Raw genomic sequence first — 27,442 nt, 5'->3', positions numbered from 1 at the left:
AAATGTTCGAACCCTAATTCCCTTTTTGCATTCTCTCTCAATTCTTCTCTCTCAAATAAGACAAACATGTCGAATCAGAGTCAAAGCTCTAGAACAGAATCAAACGCTTCTCATGGATTCAAGGGTTTTGTGAAGTGTCACTGTGGGAAGGTGTCTGTGGTGAGAAAGGCATGGACGGATGATAATCCGGGGAGAAGATTCTATGGATGTGGAGCTGCAAATTAGAAGTCTTGCAACTTCTTCAGATGGTTCAATGCTGAAAAGCCTCAAGGGTGGCAGAAAAACGCTTTGTTGGAAGCTCGCGATTTGATTCGGGAGCAAGGAGACGAGTTGAAAAAGCTGCGAGCAATCGTCGGAGAAGAAGGTAAGGAAATGGCTTATGTTGGAGAGAAAAGCGAGACAAGCACCCAGAATACAGACACGTTGCTGCAATTGACTACTGAGAACAATAAACTGAAGGAAAAACTTGCTTCAAGCCTTGAGAAAGAGAAGCTGTGTCGACAATTTGTGGTCATTTCGTGGGTAGGATTTGTGTGTGTTACTGCAGTAATTGTCAGTATAGGGAAGTGAGATGTAATGGTTTGAAGATTGGGGATGAAGATTGGGGTTTAGGAAGTGAGATGTTGGGTTATCGGTTTGTAATGCTTATGACATTTTGCTACTTTGGTAATGCTTGTAATGTTCTATTTGGATTTGGTTTCTAATGTTTAGCTATGATGTTGTGTTATTCTCATTTTATCAAAACATGTAAACAAAGTACCAAATATGAGTAGAAACATAATGGGATCAGTTTACAAAATAAGATGAGAGTTTACACACCAAAACAACGAAATGACTAGAGTTTGACACCAAAGTAAACAACTGAACAGAGTTTAGACACAGACACCATAGACAACAAAGCAAACAGCAAAAGCAGATAATCAAGAGGTGACCAAATCAGTAGAAGCCATCTACTCCCGTGAGTTTTGTCCGCGTGAAGAGCTTTCAGGAACCTCTCTTGAACTTTGACCAAAGCACTCGAAGACTCGATTGGTATATGGGCACATGTAGACTCCATGACCTCTTGGAACAGTCACTTTCCTACGTGCTGTTCCTCTTCCTGGAGGACGACCACGACGACGTCCAGTACCAGCCGGTGCAGTATTAGAACATGATGCCGCAGTGGATGGTTGAGGTGCAGTAGTTGGAGCCACGGTAGACGCCTGTGATTGCGACTGAGACTGAGGTTGTGACTGAGGCTCTGACTGAGGCTGTGATTGAGTAGTGTTGCGCTTCTTTTTAGGCCGTGGATTAGCTTCAACATCCTGTGTTCCCACAACATCATAAATACCAACTAGCATTACTCAAGTAGTTCAGATGAACAAATAAAAGTTAGAGAGAAAGAGGCTCTTACAATTGGATTTTTACGAGGTCTTCCACGTTTGCGAGGTGGACCTTCGACCACAAAAGCAGGATTCTTGCAACCTTGTTTGTTGTGTCCTGTCTGCTTGCAATTTCCACATGTCATTGTTCTGCCATGTTTGGTAACTCGTTTAGGCTTAGAAGGACACTCATGCGCAGCCTTGATCCTCTTTTTCTTGGGTCTCCCTGGCATCTTTCTGAATCCTGGAACCCCAATTGGCTCCTTATTAGTCTTCTCCCAATATATCTCCCCATTAATTGGCATGATGTTGTCTCGGTATGTTTCTATCCAGGTTTCAGTTCTATAGCAGATATCGACATGGCTGAAACAAAAGGTTTGGACACATTAAAACCTGGTCGCTACATTAAAAACTTATACTTCAAAAAAAAAAAACTTACTTCTCTGGTTGTTGATGGTTCTCGTTGATCACCCGAATGGCATGTGAACAAGGAATACCGGTCAGGTCCCAGTCTCTACAAACACAATGACGCAGGCGAAGGGATACCTCGTAGCTGCATCCGTAGAGTAAAACCTCAAATAAATTGTCTGAGCTTGTAAGCACAGAACAGTCCTTGCTCTCCTCTCGATTTTCTTCTAAAATGTCCCCGACCTTGTTTGGGAAAGCCATTATACACGCCTTAGCTCTCTTCAGTCTGCGTGCTATACGTGTCATCGCCTGCCTCCTTATTGCCTCTAACATGTTTATCAAGGGCAGTTCTCTAGCTCCTTTAATCGTCCTGTTAAAGCTCTCCGACAAACTGTTGCATACATTAGCAGACTTTGCATTTCCAGTGAAAAAAGCAAGGCACCACGTCTTGGGCTCCGCAGCTAACAATGCATCGTGTGCCTCTGCATCGAATGCTCTGAGCTCATCCATATGTAGCTGGTACTCTCCCACAGATTTGCTATACGCCACATTCCAGAAAAATGGCTTGTAATCAACATCGCCATACTTCTTTTTCCAGTTCCCGTAGACATGCTTTGCACAATTCCTATGCTCTGCATTAGGAAGAACAGTAGCAAGAGCTACTTTTAAACCCTGCATATGATGTAAACATGCTTAGTATTAGAAAAAAAAATAATGTAAGCAGCTAAGATAATCATCAGCATTGATGAATAATACCTTTTGCCTGTCAGATATGAATGTAACTCCATCTCCTACACCCAAATCTAAATCGGCCGTCAACTTATTGATGAACCATTCCCAGGAATCCTTGTTCTCCCCTCTTACCACTGCCCAAGCTATAGGATATATCCTATTTTCTGTATCCCTACCAACGGCAGCTAGTATCTCTCCCTTCAACTACCACTTTAAGAAAGCACCATCAAGCCCTATTAAAGGTCTGCAATATTTCTTCCAGCTTCTCCGTAGTGGTTCGAAACAGACATAGAAGCTCTCGAACACCTGCTTTCCATCTTTGGGAACGGTTACAATCTCGGTCGTAACTCCCTCATTAGACCTGATCAACTCAGCTTCATAGTCCCACAATTTAGCAAACTGTTCTTTCTGAGTCTCCAAAACCATATCCAATGCAATTCTCCTGGCTTTTCGGCACTTGAAGATTGAAACCGAGATCTTGTACCTGTGCATTAACTCATCCTTAATGTCAGAGCTCCTTATGTCTGGTCGGCGCCTTGCTTCCTCTTTGAAAAGCCTTGCAATTGTACCTTGCTTCAGCATCCTAGCTCTTCCCGTTGGCAAATGACAGTGTTTGTCTTCATACACTTTAACCATCCACTTCCATATTGGCTTCTCCACCGAACAGTAGATCCTCCATTTGCATTTCTTATGTGTGCAAATGGCTGCATACCTTTGCACATTCCACTTACTCAACTTCACATCATACTGAGTTTTCAATACATACCTCAAAAAGTTGATCCTTGAACTCCTCTCCGCTGTTAAAAGTTTGCATTAACCATAAGTATGGAGGCTTATCATAATCAGCCTTGCTCTTCCCTTTAAACTTCCTTCCATGGTCATCTTTCTTATTCCAATTATGCCATTCTTCATCAGTGTCTTCCGGTGAATCTGGGTATTCACCATCTTTCCTTCACTACAAGAAAAACATCATTTTACAACGGCCGAAATGGTCGTTATTTCGTCGTAATAGGGCCATTACGACGGACTACCGACGATTTCGAAATCGTCGTAAAGTCATCGTCGTAAAACCCAAATCGTCGTAAAATCGTCGTATAATTTACGACGGTTTTGGTTGCGTCGTAACGTCGAGGGAAACAAATCGTCGTAAATGCGTCGTACAGTTTACGACAAGTTTACATCGAATTGCGTCGACTTGGTCTTCGACTGGACCGTCGTTAAGTGGTCGTTAATGGTCGACGTAAGATCGTCGTAAATTCGTCGTAATATTTACGACGAATGTACGACGGTTTTAATAAATCTATTACGACGATTATACGACGTTTAATATAATTGAAAAATAAAAAAAAATTAATTCGAATTAAAATTTAAATAAAAAAATATATTACAATTTAAAATTTATGAAAATTTGAAATTAAAATTAATTGTAATTTACAAAAAAACCCTACAAATCTAAATCTAAATCTAAATCGTCGATCCCGTCACCGGCCTCCTCCCCATCGTCCTGGACGTGTTCCTTGCCGGTTCTTCGGTTTGATGGGGCCGTACTGTCAGAATCGACGAGCTGTCGGTAGTGAAATCTCTTAGCCCGAGGAGCCATCGAGACAGAATCTACAAAATTTTAAAAAATTTGTTACTAATTTTCCAAATATTTATTAAAATTTACAAAATCCGGGCCTATCTAAATTCCGAAACCTAAATCTAAATTCCGAACCTAAATCTAATCCGAACCTAAATCTAAAATAATATGTAATGAAATTATTTTTTTTTTAAAACTTACAGTTAATTGGTTGGGAGAGTAGGGAGAGAGGGAGAGATTTAGTTTTTAGAGAGAGAGAGAGATTTATAGAGAGAGAGGGGGAAGAGAGGAATGAGCGACGAAAGGGGAAAACTCACGTCCCTTATATAGATTTTGTGATCGTCGTAAAATCGTCGTAACTTTACGACGATTTTACGACGATTTGGTTGTATAACAGGGAGAGATTTAGTTTTTAGAGAGAGAGAGAGATTTATAGAGAGAGAGGGGGAAGAGAGGAATGAGCGACGAAAGGGGAAAACTCACGTCCCTTATATAGATTTTGTGATCGTCGTAAAATCGTCGTAACTTTACGACGATTTTACGTTACGACGGTTTTACGACGGTTTTGGGTTTACTCGTCGTAAAACCGTCGTAAATTTACGATTATATTACGACGGTTTTACAATGTTTTTTAAAAAAGTGAGTAAACCCTAAATCTTTTAAATGGGGTATTGCATAAAGAACAATGCAAAGGTTATTGTATCATAACATATAATAAAAGGTTTACAACTTTGCATGTATGATGGATTTATGACATGAGATAGTAAAAAATGAAATTCCGTAATCTAATATATAACCTTTCACTTAACATTTTAGAAAACATGCATGAACTTGTAAATATGTATGTTTTTTTCAAATTTTTGATTTTGATCAGATTGATAGCATTTCATATAAAATAAGATAACCAATCAAAAACAATTGTGAAATACCTTACAACCAATAAGATATAAAAGATTCAAATTCTTGGATTTCAACATTACGACGCTTTTACGACGAAATAGTGTATTCGTCGTAAAACCGTCGTAACTTTACGACGATATTACGATGGTTCGTCGTAAAGACGTCGTAATGTTGATCATTCAGGGCTTAAAACCTAGACTTAGGGTTTAGGGTTTAGAAAAACCGTCGTAAAACCGTCGTAAAATCGAATTTTATGGTTTTTAAAAAATTCAAACAAACAAAGTTACAAATTACATAATAACAAACATTCACTAAATACAATGCATGAAACTCAATCAGATTCATCTTCCTGACAAGGAAGTTGATACGAACCTGTCAGGAACATCTAATCAGTCTTCATCAGATCTGACATGTTTTAGACAATATGTTACAGCTTCAAACCTATCAAGAGATACAGTGGTTAGCAAACATGTTTTAAATGTTTTTCACCTAACTCCTTTTTTGACGTAAAATCGTCGTAATATGTACATCAAAATGAAGTCGTCGTATATTCGTCGTAATTTTGCGACGAATTTACGACGAGTTTACATTTACTAGCAAATCTCTCGTTATCGATGTATAATCGTCGTAATTCGTCGTAAATTGTACGTCGAGTTTACGACAATTTTTATATACGATGGTTTTACGATGGTTGTTAAATTAGACGTAAGATCGTCGTAAAATCGTTGTAAATTTGCGACGATTTATAAACCGTCGTAATGGACCGTTGGAAAACGATTGTTTTCTTGTAATGCTTGGTCTCTCACCTTCAACGTCACTATCCACACCCTCATCATCTGCAGGATGCTGAGTAGTCTTACCACGAAATACAGGAGGCGGCTCTTGTTCAATGAACGCTAACATGTTGTCAAACCGTGGGTTATCATCTCCTTCACCTAATATCTGATTCTCATCCTCCGATGGCACTCCACCCTCTTCTTCTTTATTAACCACTAAAGCACCTTCTTCGTGTCTTTCTTCTTCCTCAACATCAGTATCCTCCCTCTCTTCTCCTCTATCCTCCTCGTCACTCTCTTCTTCTCTAGCCTCGTCATCACTACTGTTTTCATCATCACCATTCTCACCATCATCCTCTTCCTCTCTACTTTCAACAACTCTGTTTTCATCATCACCATTCTCACCTAAATCCTCTTCCTCTCTACTTTGAACACCTACGGATGGTTGACTTTCACTATGCTCAATGTATATGTGAACCTCTCTACAATCCTTCGCTTCTAACGTCATCTTCATCAGCTCACGATCCTTATCCTCAAATACAGACCTAACCTTCGACATATCCTCTGTAGGGAGTCTATACCACAATCTTTCCACATCACTCGCAACTTCCCGATTTTTTCTAAAATCTTCGAAAATTGAAAAGGTGAGTAAATCGGGGTCTACCGCCATATCAGGAGCCGTCGTTCCTCCTTTATAGCACCACTTGTTGCGCACCTTCGACATTGAACCTCCGTAGTGAATGTGGAGCTTTAGATCTTCATCTCCGCTGCACAAACACAAACATGCTTCGATATTAGCAATACTCATCAAATACACACACAAAATTGACGTGCTGACTCGATTTAGGGTTTAGATGTACCTCATCTTTCTTCTTTTGCCTTCAATTCGATCTCAATAACGCGATTTTCAGTTCATTTGGGCAATCGAAATTTTAGGGTTTCTACCCAGATTTGGGAATTTTTTCTTTTCTCGGAGTTTTGATCGGGTTTAGAAACAAATAATTATGATCGGGTTTGGATACGGTTCGGGATCCGAGTTTGGATAGTCCAACTAATGCTAAACCACTATGGTTACTGTAGTTAGTCCGTTAACGGGACAAGAACGGTGTTTTAATTTCCGTTTGCAGTTGTTTCGTATACGGTGTAAAAGAAGTATACGGTAAACATTTGAGTATTTAAAATGGGCAACAAAATAACTTAAGATTTTTTACTGGACACACCAAAACTTGAGGATTTAAAAAGCTTATAAAAATTAACTTGATGATTTAATATGGAATTTTCCCAAAATGATTCATATTAGTTTAGGAATAACTTTCTGAATCATTAAACCTTCAGGAAGACCTTCATTAGGATAATTTTGGGAAGCCATTCCTAAAACATTAAGAACTCTTACTGAATTTCAATTCAAAAAAATGTTCCTAATTTTTAGGAAGAATTCATAATAGTTTAGGAAATTCTTCCTGAATCTTAAACCTTCAAAGATCATATTTTAAATGTCTTTTAAAGTTTCTGAATTTAGGAATGTATCATACTATTTAGGAAGATCTTCTAATATATGTTAAATTAAAGGAAGTGTCAGTACATATTTGGGAAGACTATCATGAATCGCCCTGAAACAAGAAATGAGCTGCAAAAGACATACTCAAAGCTCAATTCGCTAGAAACTAAATCGAATTGAAAAATCTAGCACTCAAAGAAGGAACCTGCGATCATGAGAAGTAACAGCGAATGGATTATCGATTACTCTCAAAGCTTCTGGATTGTCGATATAGTGTTTGATTCTCAAAAATTCCTATTCTCAGTAATTCTCAAACACAATCAAAGCTACAGATTAAGATAATCTCTGATAAATTCAATTGCCGAGAGATTATGATGGATGAGAAATCATCGATGATGAATGAGGAGAAATCCCTAATCCCCAATCGTTGATGGAGGCGATCAATTCAAAACCCCAAATAATGGGTTAATTTAAAAAAAAAAAAATTTAAAAAACTTGAATGAATGCTAATTTGGTATATTCCAAATGAATGAGATATTTTTGAAAATATTAAGTTTTTTGGGATTATTTTTATCAATTCCTCATCTAAGTACCTATATTTAAGAAAAATTAAGCTAATCAAATTCAAAAATGGATACAAATTACAAAGATTACTCATGCGTCCTCATGGCTTAGATGCGTCCCCATGGGTTTAGAATCTAATATACAGTAAAGTTCACGGTGGAAGATGTTAATCGTGAATTCGTGATAGTATAATTGTCAATGTATATGTAAGTCAACGAATCTTAAACCCAAATGCGAAGAAAACAAGTTGAGTACGACTGTACGAGGCAGGGGCGGACCCATATGAAGAGGTGTGAGGTCGTGTCTCTACTGATTTTAAAAAAATAAACACTTTAAAGAAGTGAGAAAATGTAGTGAGAAAAATGTGAGAAAAAAAAATGATTCTGCCAACATAGACCCCACAAAACATGGGATAAAAAATTAGAAATACCAGTAAATGGTAAGAGATAATAGCAAAATTAGTTCTCTCTCATAGACACTATTTACTTTTTACTATTCATTACAAAAAATCTGTTTTATCCCTATGATTTTATACTAATTACAATCGTACATTTCTCTCTCTTCTAATACTTTCGGATGAAAAAAAAAAAAAAGAAGAAGAAAGAAGAAGAGAAAGAGAGGAGAAGAAAAACACATATGGTGAAAAATGGTGCAAACAAAAAAGAAGAAGAAAGAAAGGAGAGGAGAAGAAGACGGTGAAAAATGGTAAAAAAGAAAAAAAAAAGAAGAAAGAAAGAGAAAAAGAGGGGAAAAGAAGAACACACACGGTGAAAAATGGTTAAGATGGATGTTAGCAACAATGCTTATGTTTATGGGTGTTCAAGATGTTTATAACTTTATGTAATCAAATATTCTGAGGTTATCAATAACAAAATTAGTTATCAGGATAATTCTGCATAACTTTGCTATGATAACTGAATTAACGTAATATTATTCAAATATTTTATACGTTAACATGTTACAAGTAACGGATAATATTGTTAACACGTTATAAGTATCGTATATTTTTGTTAGCACGTTAATATCTATATACCATATTATTACAATTGTTATCATGTTAACTATGTAAGCATGCTAACAATCTACATAACATGTTAACAAAATAATTGTTATCATGTTAATTTTGGTTACCATGTTTTCTGTGATGAATAGTGCATCGATTTTTTCATGGATAATATCTCCGATCAGTGTATGAACAGTGTTTCCAACATGGTTGGCCGGAAAATAAGTTTTCAGACTTATGGCATTTTTGTAATTATTTTGAATACTAAGGATATTTTTGGGTTACAATTTTTCTATCTTTCATACTTAACTAATTTACAAGTTATCAATTGTATATAACTAATTTTTCAATTATCTATTAATATTGACTTAATTCACGCAAAAAATTATTTGATTTTTTATAGTGTCTCAGATCATAATGACAAAAAGAGATGAGAGAATTTGGGCTCTATAAATAATAAAATAAACTAAAGTAATATGCACTTATCGAAATTCGATCTTAAATTTTGGTAATTATTTTTTTGGTTAAAATAATTTTTTTTTTTAACCAAAAATAATAATTTATTAGTTTTAACACAAAAATAATAATATTATTATTAGTAAGTTAATTAACATTATTTATACAAAATAAATGATGTATACTGTTTTTTTAGTGAGTTAATTAATATGCTAAAATAATTTCAATTTTTTTTTCTCAGATAGCCAATGGAAAAATATATATTGTTTAAAAAACTCTCTTGAAAATGATTCAGAAAATTTATCAGGTGATTTGGAGAAAATATATTTTTTTAAAAAAGACTCTTGAAAATGATTCGGAGAATTTGTCTAGTGATTTGGAGAATTTGCCTTCTGATCCTGCAGATAGAGAAAGAATATTAGAATATCATCTAAGTGAAAGAGATGAAGTAAGACGCAAGTATCTGATGAAAGGTCCTTGTCAACCTCGTGGTCATAAATTTCTCCAAACAATAATCAAAAATAAAGCCAGAAGATTTAATCCATCTTGATTTGATCTGTATGGTGATTGGTTGGAATTTAGTATGAAAAAAAAAAAAAACATTTTTTTTTTGTTTTGCTATATACCTGTTTTGAGATTACACTGAAAATAAAACTGGAAATGATGCATTTGAGACAAAAATGTTTGATAATTGGAACAAGACAGAGAGATTGCATAATCATGTAGGGGCAGTGAATAGTTTTCACAATAGTGCATTGAAAAGAGCTGATAATCTGATGAAGCAAGGACAGTCAATCTTTCATGCTTTTTATAAACAAGAAGATGCAGCCAAAAATGAATACAACATCAGATTGAATGCTTCAATTGATGTTTGTAGATATTTTCTACGACAAGGATTACCGTTTCAAGGTCACAATAAGTCGGTGGATTCAACAAAGTTTTTTTTGTGTGAGAACTATAAGACAGAGTTGGTGGTTATGAAAGAAAAATTCATTGATTCAAAGAAACCAAGAACGAAAAACAATAAAACCATCTTGCATCATTACAAGGTGGGGTGCTTTTACACTGTATTGGATATGCAAATTTAAGAGTTTAATGATCGTTTTGATGAGATAAATACTGAATTACTTGGTTGTATTGAATCTTTGAGCCCCATTGATTCATTTCATGAGTTTGATCAGTTGAAAGTTATGAGATTGTCTGAGTTTTATCCATGTTAAACGGGCATCTCTTGAACATCAACTTGGTATATACATCGATAATATCCGAGAAGATAAAAGATTTTCTAAATTGAAGAATCTTGGAGATCTTGCACGGGTTATGGTGGAGACCAGAAAACATCTTTCGCATTCTTTGGTTTACCGACTTTTTTGAAGCTTGGGATGAAGATTGTGAATGAGTGATCAGTTTTTAAATGCTTGTGTCATTTGTTTTGTTGAGAAAAAGCCAGTTTTTAAATGCTTGTGTTATTTGTTTTGTTGAAAAAAATTTGCTTGTGACAAATGAAATAGTGATAAGATAACTTTGTAAGATTTTTTTTCAATTTAAAATATTTTATATAAATTATTTTCATTATTTTAAAAATTATGCCTCCAATTAAAATATATCTAGATCCTCGTAATGAAGAAAATCTTCTCTGTTTCTAATTATATATGAGTATAAAAAATGTCACTAAAACCCAGAGAGATAGGCAAGGTTCTAAAAACAAGCCTTTAGCTGCTTTAGCTATTATGATTGATCAAGGGAAAGATAGTTAATTGCCATTTCTTTGGATGACCCAAAGCTCATCTTGTGAATGATGCTGAGAAAACATCTCCCGGTACGAGCTAATCTAGTAGTAGAAACCAATCTACCTACGTACAATAACAGTTCTACAAGATTTAGGCATCACAGGGTCGGATCAAGATTTTACGGATTAAACTGTAAGCAACACAAGTGAGGAAGGGACATCTCCATAGATATGGATTGAGACTTGAGAGGGACGTAATACGGTGGCAGAGTTATTGGAGAGAGAAGTGAGTGACAATCTTCATTCTTCAAAGTGGTTCTCCATCAATCCATCTTTTAAACACAAGCGAGCATTGATCTGGATTATACTCCGCAGAATGTCCTCCTCCCTGCAAAATCACACAAATCAAACTCTCTCTCTCTATATCACTTTTGTTCTTACTTGGCGTAGAAGCAAAGAATGGTTTAGAAATTAGTGCCTTGATGGTTGCAAATGTCATCTTATTCGCATAAGTCCTTGTATATCTGTCAAAAGTCAAATAATATTTCAGAGACTTTTAAATATGATGTAGGAGGAAATAATAAAAGTTTTGATGAGATTGGATTTATATAGAAACAATGGTTTTTTTCTTTCTGTTTGTTTACCCAGCTACTTGATTGCTACTCATCATCCAAGGTCTCCAGTCATCAACAATGGAATAGTTGAGAGATCTAATCCATGCTTCAGTTGAAGACAATGGTATCACCATATCATGATCACCGCTGTTTCAAAACTTTCCGAATCATGAGTTTGTGACTTAATCAAGTTACAAAGATTAATATAATATTAATCTTGCCTGTAGATGAGAGAGCGGAAGCCTTTAAGACTATTGTTCACGTGATACGGAATGGCATTGTGAATATCATATGTATATGGTATGTTTTGAATGTTACATCGACTCCATTTTTCGAAACCCTGCATAAGATTAACATTGAATTGGTGAATTTTCCTTGTGCTTATTATATTTTATGCAGAACAAGGAAAAAAAAAAACAAGGTTCACATAGATACCTTCTTCACACCTAGAGCTCTACGTACATTTTCATTGTTTGCCCAAAATGCAGACAGAAAATACTTATAAGTCTGGGAAGATGATGATAAATGTAAGAAATCAGAATATTTCAAACCCATGAAGATAGTAAATAACGATAAAGTTAAAGAGAATTGTTACAAAGCAGCTAGGAGGTGGCAGTGATGATGAATCATTTCCTGAAAACTCCTTCAGTTCTCGTCTTCTACCAGTTATGATGTTTGTTATGGTCTGTCGTATGCTTGGTAGGACGTAATCATCTTTGCAGATTGGTAACAATATCTGCCTTGCGTTTATCTCAGAGATACACTAAAAACTCAAAAACAAAGTGACAAGTTAGTCTGTGAGAATGCCATCAGATACTCTACTGATGGTGTTGTTTATATTCGTCTTATATATACCTGATCATAAGTCTGAAGATCATTTGAGCATTTTTCATTACTCGGGTCTACGTCGAAGAATTTGCCTCCACAACTTCTTACAAGGGACTGCAAAGAGTAAGTGTAAAAAACAGGAAAAAAAAGATTGTAACCAAATGTCTCAAGAATCACATGATGATGAAGAAAAAGAGTACCCCAAAGAGCTCATCCGAAATTAGTCCCATCCGATGAGCAAATGAAACTTCATGATTAGATTCACTGTTTGGATATGTCACAGGGTTTCCAAGAACATATCCCTGTTCAGTTTGTAGGAGGCTATCAATGTGAACCGAAAAAAAGAGAAGTAGAGAGAGAATAGACTATGAATACCTTAATATTAATTAGTGGTGTGAGACCTTTCTCATTTCCTGTTTTCATATTGTACATAATGTGATTAAAAGTCTTTGATCTAGCTAATAGATACCAAACCTGTGAAAAATTATGAGCATAAGTGGTAATTGAAAATACCAAATGAGATTTGCTGCACAACTCCTGGAACGACTTTTCCAGAATATGAATCTCCACCGACGTAAAATGGATTCGATAAGAACTCCGGGTGATACACAAACCACTGCAAGTAATCAGTATAAAAACACTTTGACAAAAAATAAAAACCAGATGAAGAAAATCATCAAAAAGTGAAACAAAAGCTATATAAAAAAAGCACTCAACACTTCTAAGGAATTGATCAACTTGGTGAGTTTGTTTAGTGTCACTCGACTCAGAAGCACGTGGATTTTTCGCAAAAGAGTATCAAGAGCCAGCAGGAGAGTCCAAGTATAAAATGTTAGCCACCTGAAAACAAATATGAGTATATAGAAATTCAGCTAATGCTTTTTTTTTTTATGTTGTTAATTCAAAGAAAAAGTATAGGAAATTTTGTGTAGTCTCTCACCTTTGTCCAAGAAAAAGATGTTAGCTCTAAAGGAGGCACTGTCCCATTATACTCATCCCCTTTGAAACCTAAAGGACCTGATTAAAAAAAAAGCATGCATAATCAGACTTTAATGAAATCCCACAGCTCATGCATCAATCAAACTTTTTTTTTAAGACTAATTCATTGACATAAATCCAAAAATGAAGAAGATATTTGGTTACCGTTTGCAAAGAGTAATCCGCAAATAGAGCTGCATCCAGGCCCACCAGTGAGCCAAATCATGAGAGGGTCTGTTTTTGGATTTCTCTCTGATTTCACAAAGAAGTAAAAAAACTCAACATCTCCAGATTCACCAACACTCACATACCTTATTACAATCACATGCAAAAGAAGAAAGACATGTTACATAATAAATAAATTCTGCTGATTTTGACAAAATAAATAGAGACGGACTTTTTACCCAGTCTCGAGCTGAAAAGGAAGAGGACCTTCAAAACCAGGAAGATACTTCACATGCAAAGAAGCATCAACCAAATGATAAATGGAAGATATGCTCAATAGAAACAAAACAAGAATGTAAAACTTTCTCATTTTTTCTGCCTCTTAGTGTCGCTTTGATCAGAAAAAAAATGCCTTGAATCTGTAGGGCAATGAACCTTAAACCCAAATGCGAAAAAAAAGAAAAAAAGAAAAAGAAAAGACTGATACGAAGTTCTCGAAAACGTGGCTATCATCTACCTCATAAGCGTGTCAGCGCTTATTCAGCGTTTTCTTAACCAGACCGGACCGGTTGAATAAATGAACTCTAAAGGTCAAACACCAAACCAAGTATGGCCTGTTTGTTTGAGCAGTTGATTCATCTGAATGATTTATCTGACTGATCCATCCGACTGATGTTCGTTTCATTAATAAAATTTCATGATTCATTCAACTGTTTCATTCGGCTGATCCAAGTTTTGTTTGTTTGATCATTTCACATCTTCATATATATAAAAAAATGACTAAAATACTCATGTTTTCATCTAATCATATTTTCAATGTAATATTAACTATATTATTATTAACTTTTAATATAAATAATATTTTACAACTAAATAATTTTTAGATGATTATTTTTAACATTTGAAATTTTTTTATTTTATGAAAATAAAAGTTTTGTTTATAACAAAATTATAACAATTGATTAAAAAATAATTAATTTAATGATTGATTCATACCTAATACAAAACATTTAAAACAAATATTTCCTCATTGGTGAAGCAAACTACAATATCTTCTTCTAGAATTATAATTTCATCATACAAAACACAATATCAAATAATAAAAAAAAACATATCATATTATGTTTATAAAAGTACAAAACAAAGTTTTTTGAGAAAAGCATAATCCTTAAACCACCAACTCTCCCTTCTATTCACCAGATCCTACAAATAAAAACAAATAATTTTTTTTATTACAATAAAAGGAGAATTCAAACAGAAGACAAAAGAAAGACAAAGATCACATACCTGTCAATATGGAAGTCTAATTCTTTTTGCCATCTCTAAGGTAATGGCATCACGTTTTGCCTCCATAACTCTATCACCTGATGGTAAGTATGGAACATGTCCAACATTTTCATCACCATGCTGTTCATATAACTCTACATTTTCCTAATATTCAAAGTCTCTATCCTCTTCCCTTGAATCTCTGATAAAGTTGTGAAGAGCCATTGTTGCTGTCACAATCTTTATCCATTTCTTAAGCTCATACTTAGGATGTTTTCTGTTCAGAATCCGCCATTTAGCTTTCCATACACCAAATGTGCACTCAATCTTCGATCTCAAATCTGAATGCTTGCGGTTAAACAACTCTCTACCGTTTGTAGGTGGTCCTCCTCTGTTGAACTGATCCAGATGATATCTAGTTTTGCGATGTGGACCTAGATAACCGGTTCTAGTGAGATAATCTGAATCAACTCAGTAATACTTTCCAGGTGGAGGATGTGGAAAAGAAGCTTCTTGTGTTGCACAATGTGTTAGTACCTTTGTGTCATGTGCTCTCCCGGGAACTCCAACATAAGCATATATGAATTTCATACTAAAATTACATATAGCAAGCACATTCATAGTTGGCTCTGATTTTCGACCTCTAAATGGTTCTACATTCCCTGATGGAGGACGAACTGGCACATGTGTGCCATCAAGAGCACCAATGTAGTCCTCAAAATAAGGCATATACCGGTCATCATCTACTAGAAAAGGATCAGCACTTGCAAACTCATCCCTTGCGGGCTTCACTATATCTGCTGCGGGTTTCAAAAGAGCACTTAAAACATCATCTAGCTTCCTTTTCACTGTGTCTAGTGAATGTTGATACCGCTCAGGTAAGGCCCGTACAGTTAGATCTTGTGCAACCATTTCTATGAACATTGCAACACTTTCTTCTATATAAACATAGCAAGATTCCTCTAACTTATACTGCTCATCATTGAAAGGAAAATGATATTGCAGTGAGCATCCAGCAATGCATATTCATAGTGGTGGGCCAGCCATATACGCACAAAACAATCTAAATGGATCGAACACAATCTCCAAGGCTCAAACACATATCATATTTCAAATTTCAATGCAAAGAAAGTACAGAGAAAGCTATGAACTTACAGACTCACAAGGGATTTATGACCAAGAACTGAAGGTAGTGGACCAGTTAAGGAATTTGAACTCAAGTTCCTGCAATCAGAATGAAAGCACAATGCTGAAACATGAATCCAGTTTTATTATACAGAGCTATGAACTCTGAGATAGATAAACCAAGTCAGTAGTTGAATTAAAGAAGATGAAACGGTTTACTAGTAGCTCTCTAATGAATCTACATATGGAAAGATAAATTAGCGCAGCAGCATAAACTCATTGTCGAAATCAGATAGTGTATACATGGAACTTTACAGATTCTTTTTCAAAAGCTTATCGACTGATGCCAAGAGCAATATCAACTGTAGTTAAGGCATCATGGATTAAAGAAAATGAAAATGGATACTTCACTGAAAAAAGGGCATTAGAAACAAAGGCTTTAAATTTTTTGATTAAAAATATGCGTAATGCAGAGGAAGAACTTCTCTACAGATCCCGATGTAGAGATGTATCATGACTGAATGATGCAGCACAATATCTACCATTGTTGGAAGGAGAAAGATCCAAAGAGAGAATCAAAACACAACAAGAAGCGAGCAGAACAAGCAGCAAGCATAGATTATCCTCTGTGATACAGCAAACGAAGCTAACAGCAAAGTTATCACTAACTGGCAAATCACAAACGAAGCTAATCTCAATGATGTTCTAAGCTGTTTGGTAGTTTAGAGAAGAAAACTTGGAATTCTAAACCAAACCCAGAAATATATTACCTCAGCGGAGAGTGTCTCAAGAGGCACAATTGCTATTTTATACCGAGTTTCCATCCAAATGGGTTTGGTATCCTAGAATCCAAAAATGGAAACCCAATATGAGAGGTACCTCCCGATATTGTGTTCTAGAGCCATGTCTCGAGCAGGCTGGAGAAGAAAGCGAGCAAAGTCGAGACAAGGATTGCAGAGGTATTAACCAAGTCCCATTTGAAGAGCACAACTCCAGGTGGGTTAAGTCATGGCATTAGAGACAATAAGAAGAAGACAGTAAACGACGTCTTCTTCCACAACAATCTTCATGCAGTGAAAAGTGTATTATTTTAAGAGACATGTATTGCTTAAGCCTCAATTAAAGTAAAGAGAGAGAGAGATTCCTACGCTAGGCCAGTCCAAATATATTGTTGTTGAAAATTAGATCAGAGGATTTTTTTGATGGCACTTGTATAATCCAAGCAAGAGCAACCAATGCAGAAAACAAATTTAATTCTAGATCGGTTACCCTCGCGATGGCCACACCTAGGGATACTAGGGCTAATGCCACAATTTGTGAAAGAACAAACTCTAAAAAAGGTTAAAAAAAAACTTTTTAATGAGAATTTTTAATTGATCAGATGAAATTTCACAAAAAAAACAAGCACAACTTTGTGGAAGAAATGATTTTTTTAAAAAAAGAACAAACTCTGCAAGGGCATATGCTGGTGTCAGTGATCTTAGCCATTTGATAGAATCCAACTGGACAAAAACAAAAGCAATCAAGTGTGGGATAAGAATATAAAACAGAGTTTCAATATCTGAACTTTGATCTACACAGTTTGATTAATGCTATCAAAGGTCAATTTACAGCTTGAGCTATGAATCTTGATGCAATCATTACAGATTGAGCTATGAACCTGTTGTGTTTGAGGCTGGTATTAGCGAGACCAGAAGCAAAGGTCATGACAGCTTTAAAAGAGAGGAGAGATGAGTACGGTGTTGTCTTTGATGTAGGAGACATTGGAAGTAATTAGAGAGACTTTAAGAAAACTAGAAGTATCCAAGCAACATAATGTGAATCAATCATTTTTCATAAAAGTATTTTGGATACTTTGGTGGATCCCATATTTATTTCGTGATTTTGAGATAGTATAGTTGAGAACTGTGACATGGAAGGACTCTCTTTTTAGATTCCCTGTAGGATATTTCAGAAAGACCATTTTTATAAAAGCCAATTTAGGGGAGGGGGGAGAGGGTTATTTGGAGTTGGATTTATAAAGATTTTGGTTGATTTTAAAAGTCATGAAATTTGTCAAATCTTCAAGAGTTTTGTTGGATTTGTAAAAGTCGCCAAGAATTTTGTAGATTTAACAATAGATTTGATATGACAGACTTTGAGAATCCAATGGATATAAGTAGTATTTTGAAAATCATGATTTATGAGTTAAATTAAAAAGAATTATTATCCCAATAACACTATATTATAGCAGAATCATAGAATCATTAAAATACAAACTTTTTAAATAACAATGGATTTTGATTAGATTATAGTAATCATCCACTACAAGAAAGATCGGGTTTTACGTCGGCAGATATCGACGTAAAATCGACGTAAAAGAGCATTTACGTCGAATTAGCGACGAATGAAAAATCGTTGTAAAACAATCGTCCTAAAATGGAATTCGTCGTAAAATCGTCGTAATATTACCAACTCAGGGAAATCACCGTAATATCGTCGGAAACTATTCGTCGTAAAGTCGACGTAAATTTTCCAACGAAAGTACAACGAAATCCGTCCATCATAACAACGACGTAAAATCAATGTAAAATTACATCGATTTAACAACGATTAGGAGACGACCTATTTCAATTAAGGGAAATTAAATTTTTAATTATCGATGTTAATTCGTCGTAAATAATCGACGTAGATTCGACGTAAACATATTCGACGTAAATTCGTCGTAACACTTTTGACGGTAGTTCGACGTAAAGTTACGACGAATTTACGTCGATTTATAAATTAATTATTTAAATTTAATTAATGCATTTTTAAAATAATCAATTAATTGAAAATAGAAAAAAACATTTTAAATTAAAATTTAAATTCGAAAATAATTTCTATAAAAAAAATTAAATACAACTTGTTTTTTACAAAAAAAAACCTAATCTACAATGTGATTTCATAATCGTCGAGGTTGAGATCGACATCTCGAAGAGGCTCTCCGTCTTGGCCGTCCGTCGCTGCTGGACCGTCGTTTCCCGTCTGCACAACCGGAGCCAAAGTCTGACCCTGCGTCTGCTCACCGGAAGTACCACCGGCCTCAAAGATCCCTCGTGCTCGCCGTTGCCTCTCTCGGATTGCGGTGGCCAACTGCGGAACCGCTTCCGCAATGATGTCGAAGAGGCCGTGCATCTCGGTGAGCTCCTGCTTCTGGGCCACTTACTCATGCCTGAGAGTGGTGATCTCAGCATTGGCCGTAGCAAGCTCCTGGCGAAGATAACTTGGATCCTCCTGTGTGCGGAATCCGGAAGCCAAGGTGGCGGGACAGTCTCTAATAGAGCCCATCCCTAAGGTGCGGCCCTTCTTCTTCGGAGCGACCTACAAATGAAAATAAAAAACGTTGATTGGATCATATATATACGTACAGATAATTAAGTACTAAATATAATAAATTTTAAAAATTTTGAAATCGATCATACCTCCTCGAAGATCTGGTCTTGCTCAGCGACGGTCAACGGTACTTGGATAGTACCGTCAGGTGTGACCTGGGTTTCCCGCTCGGCGATCCGCTGAATAGCGGCATTGTAGATCTCCTCTGACCGAGCATCTACAAAGGTCCCGTCCCTCTTCCGGTGAGTGGTCTCGAAGAGCTTCGTCATTGGAGGAAGTTCTCCTCCGTTCTCCTCGGCCTACTAAATAATATTATTCAATTAAACATTAGTAAAAATATATTTAAAAATATCTTACGTAAATAAAAAATAATTGAAAAATAGAAATAATTAAATAATTAAGATTACTTACCATCAGTAGACGTCTTCCCGCAAATGATATTTGGCCAGAAGTGTGCGGGGTCACTAACTTCTGACCGTCAGGACCGACCCGGTTTCGAACGGCTGAACACTTAGCAGCAGTGGTTTGGGCATGCGGGTCCAGCCAATATGCCTTCAACCCGTTCCAGCAGGAAGTGGACATCGGGCTCGGCTTTGCGTCGTCGCCGTTGGTCTCCCACTTCCGCTTCCAATCGGAAACGGTGGAGACTGCTCCGCCGCAGTATTCGGAACCTGGGAGGCTCCGGAATATGACGGGATATCGGTATTTCCCGAGGCAAATACCCGGGAAGAGTGTCCGTCCGTCATGAAGTTGATGTAGTGCGTCTTCCGTCGAGTCATCGTCTGCAAAACGGAAAAAATTAATAATAAATCTAACAAATTCCGAGCCTAAACTAATTCCGATCCTAAATCTAACAAATTCCGAGCCTAAACTAATTCCAGACCTAATCCGTTTGAATTTCTAAATTAATTTAGAATAATTAAATATTAAATAATTAAAAAAAAAAATTACCTTAATTTAGGAGGAAGGCGAGAGAGGTAGAAGATGAATGAGCGACGAAGTGAGGAGGGGTGCGTCCATATATATAGAATTTATATTCGTCGTAACTTCGACGTAATTTTACGTCGAATTTACGACGGAATCGTCGTAAATTCGTCGCAGAGGTCCCACCGAGCCAAAAACCGAATAAGACAAACATGATTTTTTATTATTAAATATTTTTAATCAGGGATAACATATATTGAATAATAGTTTTTATATATAATTAAAAAACTATGTTGTAGTCTATATAATATATTTTTAATGCATTATTGTTTTCAAATTTAGATCTACAATTTTAATAAGTGATTTTGTACTTGCTTAGGAGAAATATAAGAACCGACAAGAAAGAAAAACAATTCTGGCGAAACGGGAAGAGAGTTCCGACAATGAAGAGAGATGGTGTTTGTAATTATAATGTTTGAGACAACAAACATTATTTATTAAATTATCGAGCAATATGAATTTTATTTGTCGATGATACGAACATATGAGAAACACTGCGTACAATTATATGTAGATGAAGATATAGATTGAGTGTGTGTAAAAAAATTTCATATAAGCAATAAATTTTGTTGTTGCTGATAAACATGAAGCATTTTTGGTGTCTTATTAATAATGTTGCCATAAAACATTTCATTTCAAAATAATAAGTTTATTTTGAGAGAAATGAGTAATCGAAACTCTAGATACTTTTTATGTTATCGTATAATATATTTGATTTTTAGCGAATGAATTAACTGACTTCAAAATCGAAATAAAATTTGATGAGAATAATAATTTAAAAAAACTTATTGGTCTATTTGGATAATAACTACTGAAAAATCTAATTAAAAAAAATAATAATCAGAATAAGAAGTCGAAGAAAAAAACTAATACATAATAGATGAAGTGGAAGATAATGATATTTCTGATCAGGATTTTCTTCTTGATGTGCTACATAATGGATTATTCGTGCCATTAATAAATATAAATATTTTTTAGTTATGAAGATAATGATATTTCTGATTAAGATCTTCTTCTCGATGTACCGTCCAATGGATCATTCCCTCAAACAGAACTTCTTGATATGACATGAAAGAAGTGAAAATTTCTTAAAATTATATATATCAATATTTGATTTCTATAAATTTTGTAATTAGTTTTGTATACCTCGCATAGCATGGATCCCCACAGGATAGTTTTAAAGTATTTTTATTAATTTTTAAACGTATAATTCTAAAACGACTATCCTGTACTTTTGCCATACTCGTTTTGAGTGAAATGAATAGTTTCGAAATGAAAAATTATATGAAATCGGGAATGGGACGTGGGGTCGAGTATGGGTCGGGACGAGTTTAATGAACTGGCCTAATCCAAACTTAAATGGTTGAGTATCTCATAATCAGCTCCCTCAGTACGATTTAAACAAGTGAGGAAATAAAAGAAAAACTTCTTTTAACTTTAAAAATGCTTGCATTTCCCGCACATTATAATTTCCAATTATTCAATTTTTGAACCCTAGAATTCGAAATTTTCCCCAAATCCTCTATACCCATGGCGTCGGAAAAGCCTGAAGATCCGATGAACATCTCCGCCGGAACAGACGAGGAGACTATAGCTCAGCGGAGAAAGCGGCTCCGGCGAGTAAGCTTCGCCGACCGAGAGATTACCTCCGTCCACATTTTCAAGCGGGACGAAGATTACGAGACGCCGCCCAACTCCTCCGCCTCGAAGCCGCAAAACGGTGAACAAGCTGATACGTCAGAGTCTGAGGACAAAGTGATTAGGTTTTTCGGCGAATTAGCTGACAGCGAAGACACTGGAGGAGACGGCGATGCTGAAGAAGACGAAGCTGTGGTGGAGAAATTTTTGAGGCCCAAAAATTCGCCATCTTCAGGTGGTAGCACTATTGGTTCCGCTAGGAGTGATGACGGTACGTTTCAATTTTCTTCTCGATGGATTTTTTGCATTTGCTTCAATTTGAATCCTGAAATTGAAAATCGAGAAATGAGAGAAGAGAGAGTTTTTGTGCTTAACACACTTCCGCGATTAGGTTTCTTGATGGAATTTTGTGCTGAAGCAGTTTATATTTTGTAATCAGAGGATAATTTCTTCGGACCTGTGTCTTCCCATTTCATCAACCCTGGAAGATTGTCAGACGCTACAATCTCCGAAGAGCACCATGACATTACGATGGACTCCACGGCCTTTTCAATGCATTTCCGGAGTCTTGCGATGTCGGAGTCTGGAGACGTAAGGACCCCTACGAGCAGCCAAGTTCCAGTGGAAGAGAAAACACCAACTCAGGTTACCTCCAGATCTGATACAGGAAGTGCAATGGTGTTAACATACCCTAAGAAGCTATTCCCAAAATCTCCTTTACCAGTTGACAAAGGAAGCGGTGGTGGAGACTCGAATGACATGAGTCTCGTAGGTGAAGATTCTCGAAAATACGATTACGGGCATATAACTCCTGCATTAGCCGCTCTACTTGGTGATGAAAGCGATGAATTGCTTCCTGCATCTTCTAACACGCCCGTCCATGATTTTTCCTTGCCCCCTCAAAATGGATGCATTCCCATGGGTCAATCTTGTAAAGAATCAGGAATATTGCTGCATGAATCAGGAAGCCAACGTTATACAAACGAGGCTTTCAGTTCCTCGTCAACTAATAGAAGGAGGTCTATATTGCCCCAGTCCTTTTCTTGTGTTACTCCTTCACCTCCTAAACATGGTGGAAGCTTTATGAGCAGGGAAACTCTTGCACTAGTTGAGAGCTTGTCAACCATCCAGAAAAGCAAATCCAGACTTGGACTGATTCCACCATCACCTGCTTCTGCTCTTTCTCAAAGAATTGAAAAATCAATGCTTCAGTTGTCAGGACACCGTTCCATGACTACCCCATTGACTACTGGCAGGGAAGAAGTAGGTGTCCGAAAGCATACAGATATCCCCATTACTAACTTGGAGGATTTGCTATCTAAAGATGATGACAGAACACCAGTTTCTGAAAAGAAAGGCATACCAGATCAGCGCAGTTGTGGTGCATTGAGCCCTGCTGTTGACAGTAGCAATTTATTTGCATGCATAAGTCCTGAAGGAAACACTAATTCTGGCATAGAGGGTTCACTCTTAAGACAACAGGAAAGAAATCAGATAGCCAGCACCCCTGAGAAGTTTGTGTCACCTATAGCAAAATCGCCAAATGCGAAGACGTCAGCATTGATGAATGTTGTTACCCTTCATGATCAAGAGCAGCACAGTAAAGCCATCGGGAATTCTGAGACTGGGGAGGGACACGCGACCAAGGATTGTGCTAGTAATTGTTCTCCGTATACGTTATCTGACAAAGTGGATTCACTGCTTAGAGAATCTTGCGTATTACTTAGCGAGACAGGCTTCTTGAATGGCTCTGCTCAACAAAAAGAGAAAGACAGCGTGCTGACCAAAAATCAAGACGGAACCAACAACATCAGTGCTGCCCGTTGTGAAAGTGAAGTTATCTTAACTGGAAACTTCCCTGCAGTAGTGGCAGAAGACCTTCCTAATACATCTGGCTCTTCATCTATGGACAGAAGTAAGGATGACGCTTCACATGCTAAGGTATAATTCTAGACCCATGAACATTTTTTGAAGAACTAAATGCCCACAGGGTAAATTGATTACATAATCCATTTCTGAACTCTGAAGTGAATAGATCTTGTTTATCTCTAAGATTATTGTAAAGAAAATACTGAGCAGTGCATTTCTTAAAGAAAATATTCAGATTGTTCGGAGAAGAATCTCAGAAGATCTAATGGTACAATTTAATGCTGAGATAAATTTCTGAATGATAATTTGCAGGGGCCATCCAGATTGAAAAGGAAAGCCAAAGATGTTGATCGTGCTGCTAGAAGTGGTAGCCCCAAAGTCAGGAAAAGCACAGTGTATATTTCAAATCCAGTGATGGACCACCCTGATGGCAACTATGATGCTAACGACTGCCGCGTAATTCCTAAACAAGTAATAAACTGGGTAGAGGTAAGTACTGTTGATGATCTGGTAATTGGTAGAATATTGAATGTTACTCTCACCTTGTTCATATACTGTTTCCACTGCCTCAGATACCAGGAAAAGTTTCAGTAGAAATCAATCAAATGCTTGCTCCATTGTCGGATAAACTGAACTCAAGACAAGTATGTTATTTCTCTCTTTGGAAACCCAATCTGGTTACTGAGATTGTTCTCCTTTTGGCTTTTGTAGTTTAAGAACTAATGTTCCAAAAGTGCAGATATGCAAGCTGGAAGATATATTAACGCACTTGAAGAAGGTTCATTTGTGTGAGATGCTTTGTCTTCAAATTAAATCTCAGGTCCGGCTAAAAGAAAAGTTTCTGCTATCATTTCTCCTACATATATGTAAACTGATGATTTTGTCCTAATTGTAGAAAGTATGCGACGACTTGAGTGGTGCTAAGACAAAGAGGTTCTCCCTCTTCTGCCTTTCTATATTCTTCAGGGTAAATTACTACCAAGTGTATAACATTAACTGTGTATACTATTGCAGACGTGCTGAGAGTAGATCATCACTCTGCAAGTTAGCATATGAAAAAGCCAAACTTGAGTTGCTGCAACTCAAGCAAGAGATAATGATGGTAATTACTTTGTTCCTCGTTTTCAAACTTCCTATTGATCCTGCTTGCTTGATCAAATTTCACTCTTATGGCATCCAGAAAAAGTTTCAAGCAGTGAGCACTGGTGTACAAACATCTGAAATATTGAAGTTGAATTGTGCCAAGCTTTTACATCAACATGATCTCCATTCTACTGGCTTGTTTAATCCTGAGAAAGCTCATGAGGTAACTCGGCCAGTTTGATATACCCAATTTACGAGAATATGAAGGTTTGTCTGGGCTTAACTCTCTCACAGACTTAGAATGGTTTTTGGTAGACCTGGAACTTGTTTCAGAGTGTTGAGTTTTCCACGTTACTGGTAGAAAATTCGTATTTGTTTATTTTTGTAGATAAGAGATGTATGCTATTATTTCTTCTATTTTTACTTACACTTATGCTATTTCCGTATCTTTTGAGCAGTTGTGTCATTTTCTTAATCCAAGTATTTAATAAACTTGCTATCTATCAACATTTATATAGGATACTAATAGTAAAGGAGCAGAGATAACGGAGGAGATCGAAGTATTGGACTCAAAAATCAAGAACTTGATCAAATGTTTTCCTACATGCGACAAGATGGCAGGAGAACCTGCATATGCAGATACTATTACGATTGCTGAAGATAAATTGAAAAAGAAAATGAATTGCAGATTTATACGTCAAGAAATTCTGGTATCTACCGTCTTATTTCAATAGACATGGAGATCTTAAACAAAGTGTTTTCTTTTCTACTTGAATCACTCTTCTGCTGTTGGCAGGCCTGGAAAGTTGAAAGTTTGGGCGAAAAAAATGATTGTCAGAGCATTGTTCTAAACTATCGTGGCTTGATCAACCAAAGGTTGGTCCTGTTGGTTTTATCTTTTCATAACTTTTAAAAGGAATCTGTTTCCTACATTAGGCTACATATACATGAGCGCTATTAGATTCTACTGAAAATTTTTTTTGGATATACAGGCTCACATTAAAGCCTGGACATGCTTCATGTGTAATGATTTCAAACAGTTTGAGTGATGCATTCACTAAGGTAATAAGGGTAATTAATCTGTTTTTCTTTCTTCCATACATAATCTTCCTTTTCGTTTCTAATCAAGGTATTGTTCTTCAGCATTTCCCGGACATGAATGTTTCAGTTGCGTTTAACTCCTTGTTTAACGCTGAATACCCCCCGAAGTATGTTGGTTCCAATACATTGTTGGAGATTACACAGGTGGGTGTCTATCTCAGTTAGCTCTTTTTATCGCAATGGTTCTCTTTATACTCGCATAGCATATTAGATATTTTTCTATCTTTGTCAGTTCCTTTAGAAGAATCGCTTTCAATGGAATTTGTTTTTGTGTCATAGACTTTTGAAACTTGGCTCATTTTACTCTGAGAGTGCAGAAAACCAGTCTGGTCTTACATAATATGCTAGATGTAGCTGAGGAATTACAGTTAGCTCGAATGGAGATACCAAATTTGGTCCAAGGAAAATTCGATTCTCCGTCAGGTGATCGATTTTACTCCACTCACTTCCCTTTTTTGGCCAATACTTTCTTTTAATGACTAAGTTCTGTCTGAGATAAGAACACTAGTGGTGTTATTCATTGCAGCGGAGCAGCTCCATTTGCAGATTACCTTCATTGATTGCAAAAACTTAAGAAAAATAATCATGATTCTCGATATGGCATGTTTGATTCAGTAAGTATATTATTATCATGTTTTGTGCATAAAGAAAACCTTTTCAAGACTTCGGATGATGAAACTGTGTGTTTGGTCTCTGTTGTAACCAGTGGGAAGTATCCTGGTGACATAATTCCTTGCGAGTTAATCTCAGGCACAAATAGAGATGGTGCTGCGTCGAAACAACTGATGAATGAGATAGAATCTGCAATGGATGGTGTTGGAGTCGGATCTCCTCGGATATTGAAACTCTGTCGTTGCGTTTCCAAATTGTTGCAATCACAAAGCAGGAGATGATTGATGTCTAATTTCGTAACACTTCACGTTATATGCCGGTTTGTTTTGTAAATATGGCACAAGGACTACTATTACTATTACTGTTACCGCTACTAGAGAATAGTAAATCCGGTACGGTTCAGGTGCAAACCCGGTTAGTTGGGTTTTAAATCGCTAGATCGGAGTATTTCATGTCAAGGCTAAACCATTAACGATGCAAAATGCTTACATCTTCAAATCTTTTGTACAGTATAATGCAACAACCTTACCACAAGTCTAAAACAACACAGTAAATCTTCTGGTTAGGCAACATTGTCTGGCAACAACCTTATAATGTTCAAGCTAGGCCTAGAAATTTGGATTAACTGAACTTGTTTCGATTTCTAGGGTAATTCCACCAAAATCAACGAACCCGACTATTCTTAGCTGTGGCCTTGATAACTTGTTCCACTTGGTCACTTAGAAGCTCCAAGTTACCGATTAAATACACTCGTTTCACTTAGACTTCATCTTTTCCAGCATCAAATCCATCAGAGACTGAACCTCTTCAGGTTGTCTT

General features: G+C 36.4%; 1 protein-coding gene and 1 pseudogene across 1 annotated transcript; one reads left to right on the top strand and one right to left on the bottom strand.

Moving 5' to 3' along the window:
• Window positions 1-11,024: 11,024 nt before the first annotated feature.
• Window positions 11,025-13,961, bottom strand: LOC18014168 (annotated as a pseudogene).
• Window positions 13,962-21,828: 7,867 nt separating this feature from the next.
• Window positions 21,829-27,053, top strand: LOC18014142. The gene is made up of 15 exons (XM_024153782.1): window positions 21,829-22,229; window positions 22,398-23,899; window positions 24,140-24,316; window positions 24,400-24,471; window positions 24,567-24,647; window positions 24,723-24,760; window positions 24,842-24,929; window positions 25,008-25,133; window positions 25,429-25,620; window positions 25,707-25,786; window positions 25,903-25,972; window positions 26,054-26,155; window positions 26,329-26,434; window positions 26,538-26,625; window positions 26,718-27,053. The coding sequence occupies exons 1-15, from the start codon at window positions 21,851-21,853 to the stop codon at window positions 26,902-26,904; spliced, it is 3,288 nt and encodes a 1,095-aa protein (XP_024009550.1). The 5' UTR covers window positions 21,829-21,850; the 3' UTR covers window positions 26,905-27,053.
• The last annotated feature ends 389 nt before the right edge of the window (window positions 27,054-27,442 follow it).

The sequence above is a fragment of the Eutrema salsugineum genome, unplaced genomic scaffold, assembly GCF_000478725.1.
Source record: "Eutrema salsugineum unplaced genomic scaffold, Eutsalg1_0 scaffold_4, whole genome shotgun sequence".
Classification (NCBI taxonomy): Eukaryota; Viridiplantae; Streptophyta; class Magnoliopsida; order Brassicales; family Brassicaceae; genus Eutrema; species Eutrema salsugineum.
This window is presented reverse-complemented; position numbering and strand designations above follow the sequence as displayed.

Coding starts and splice junctions, on each gene's coding strand:
- LOC18014142 (XM_024153782.1), top strand. CDS start 21,851: ATGGCGTCGGAAAAGCCTGAAGATCCGATGAACATCTCCGCCGGAACA. Junction 24,761..24,841: donor AGTGGTGCTAAGACAAAGAG/GTTCTCCCTCTT, acceptor ATACTATTGCAG/ACGTGCTGAGAGTAGATCAT. Junction 24,930..25,007: donor TCAAGCAAGAGATAATGATG/GTAATTACTTTG, acceptor TATGGCATCCAG/AAAAAGTTTCAAGCAGTGAG.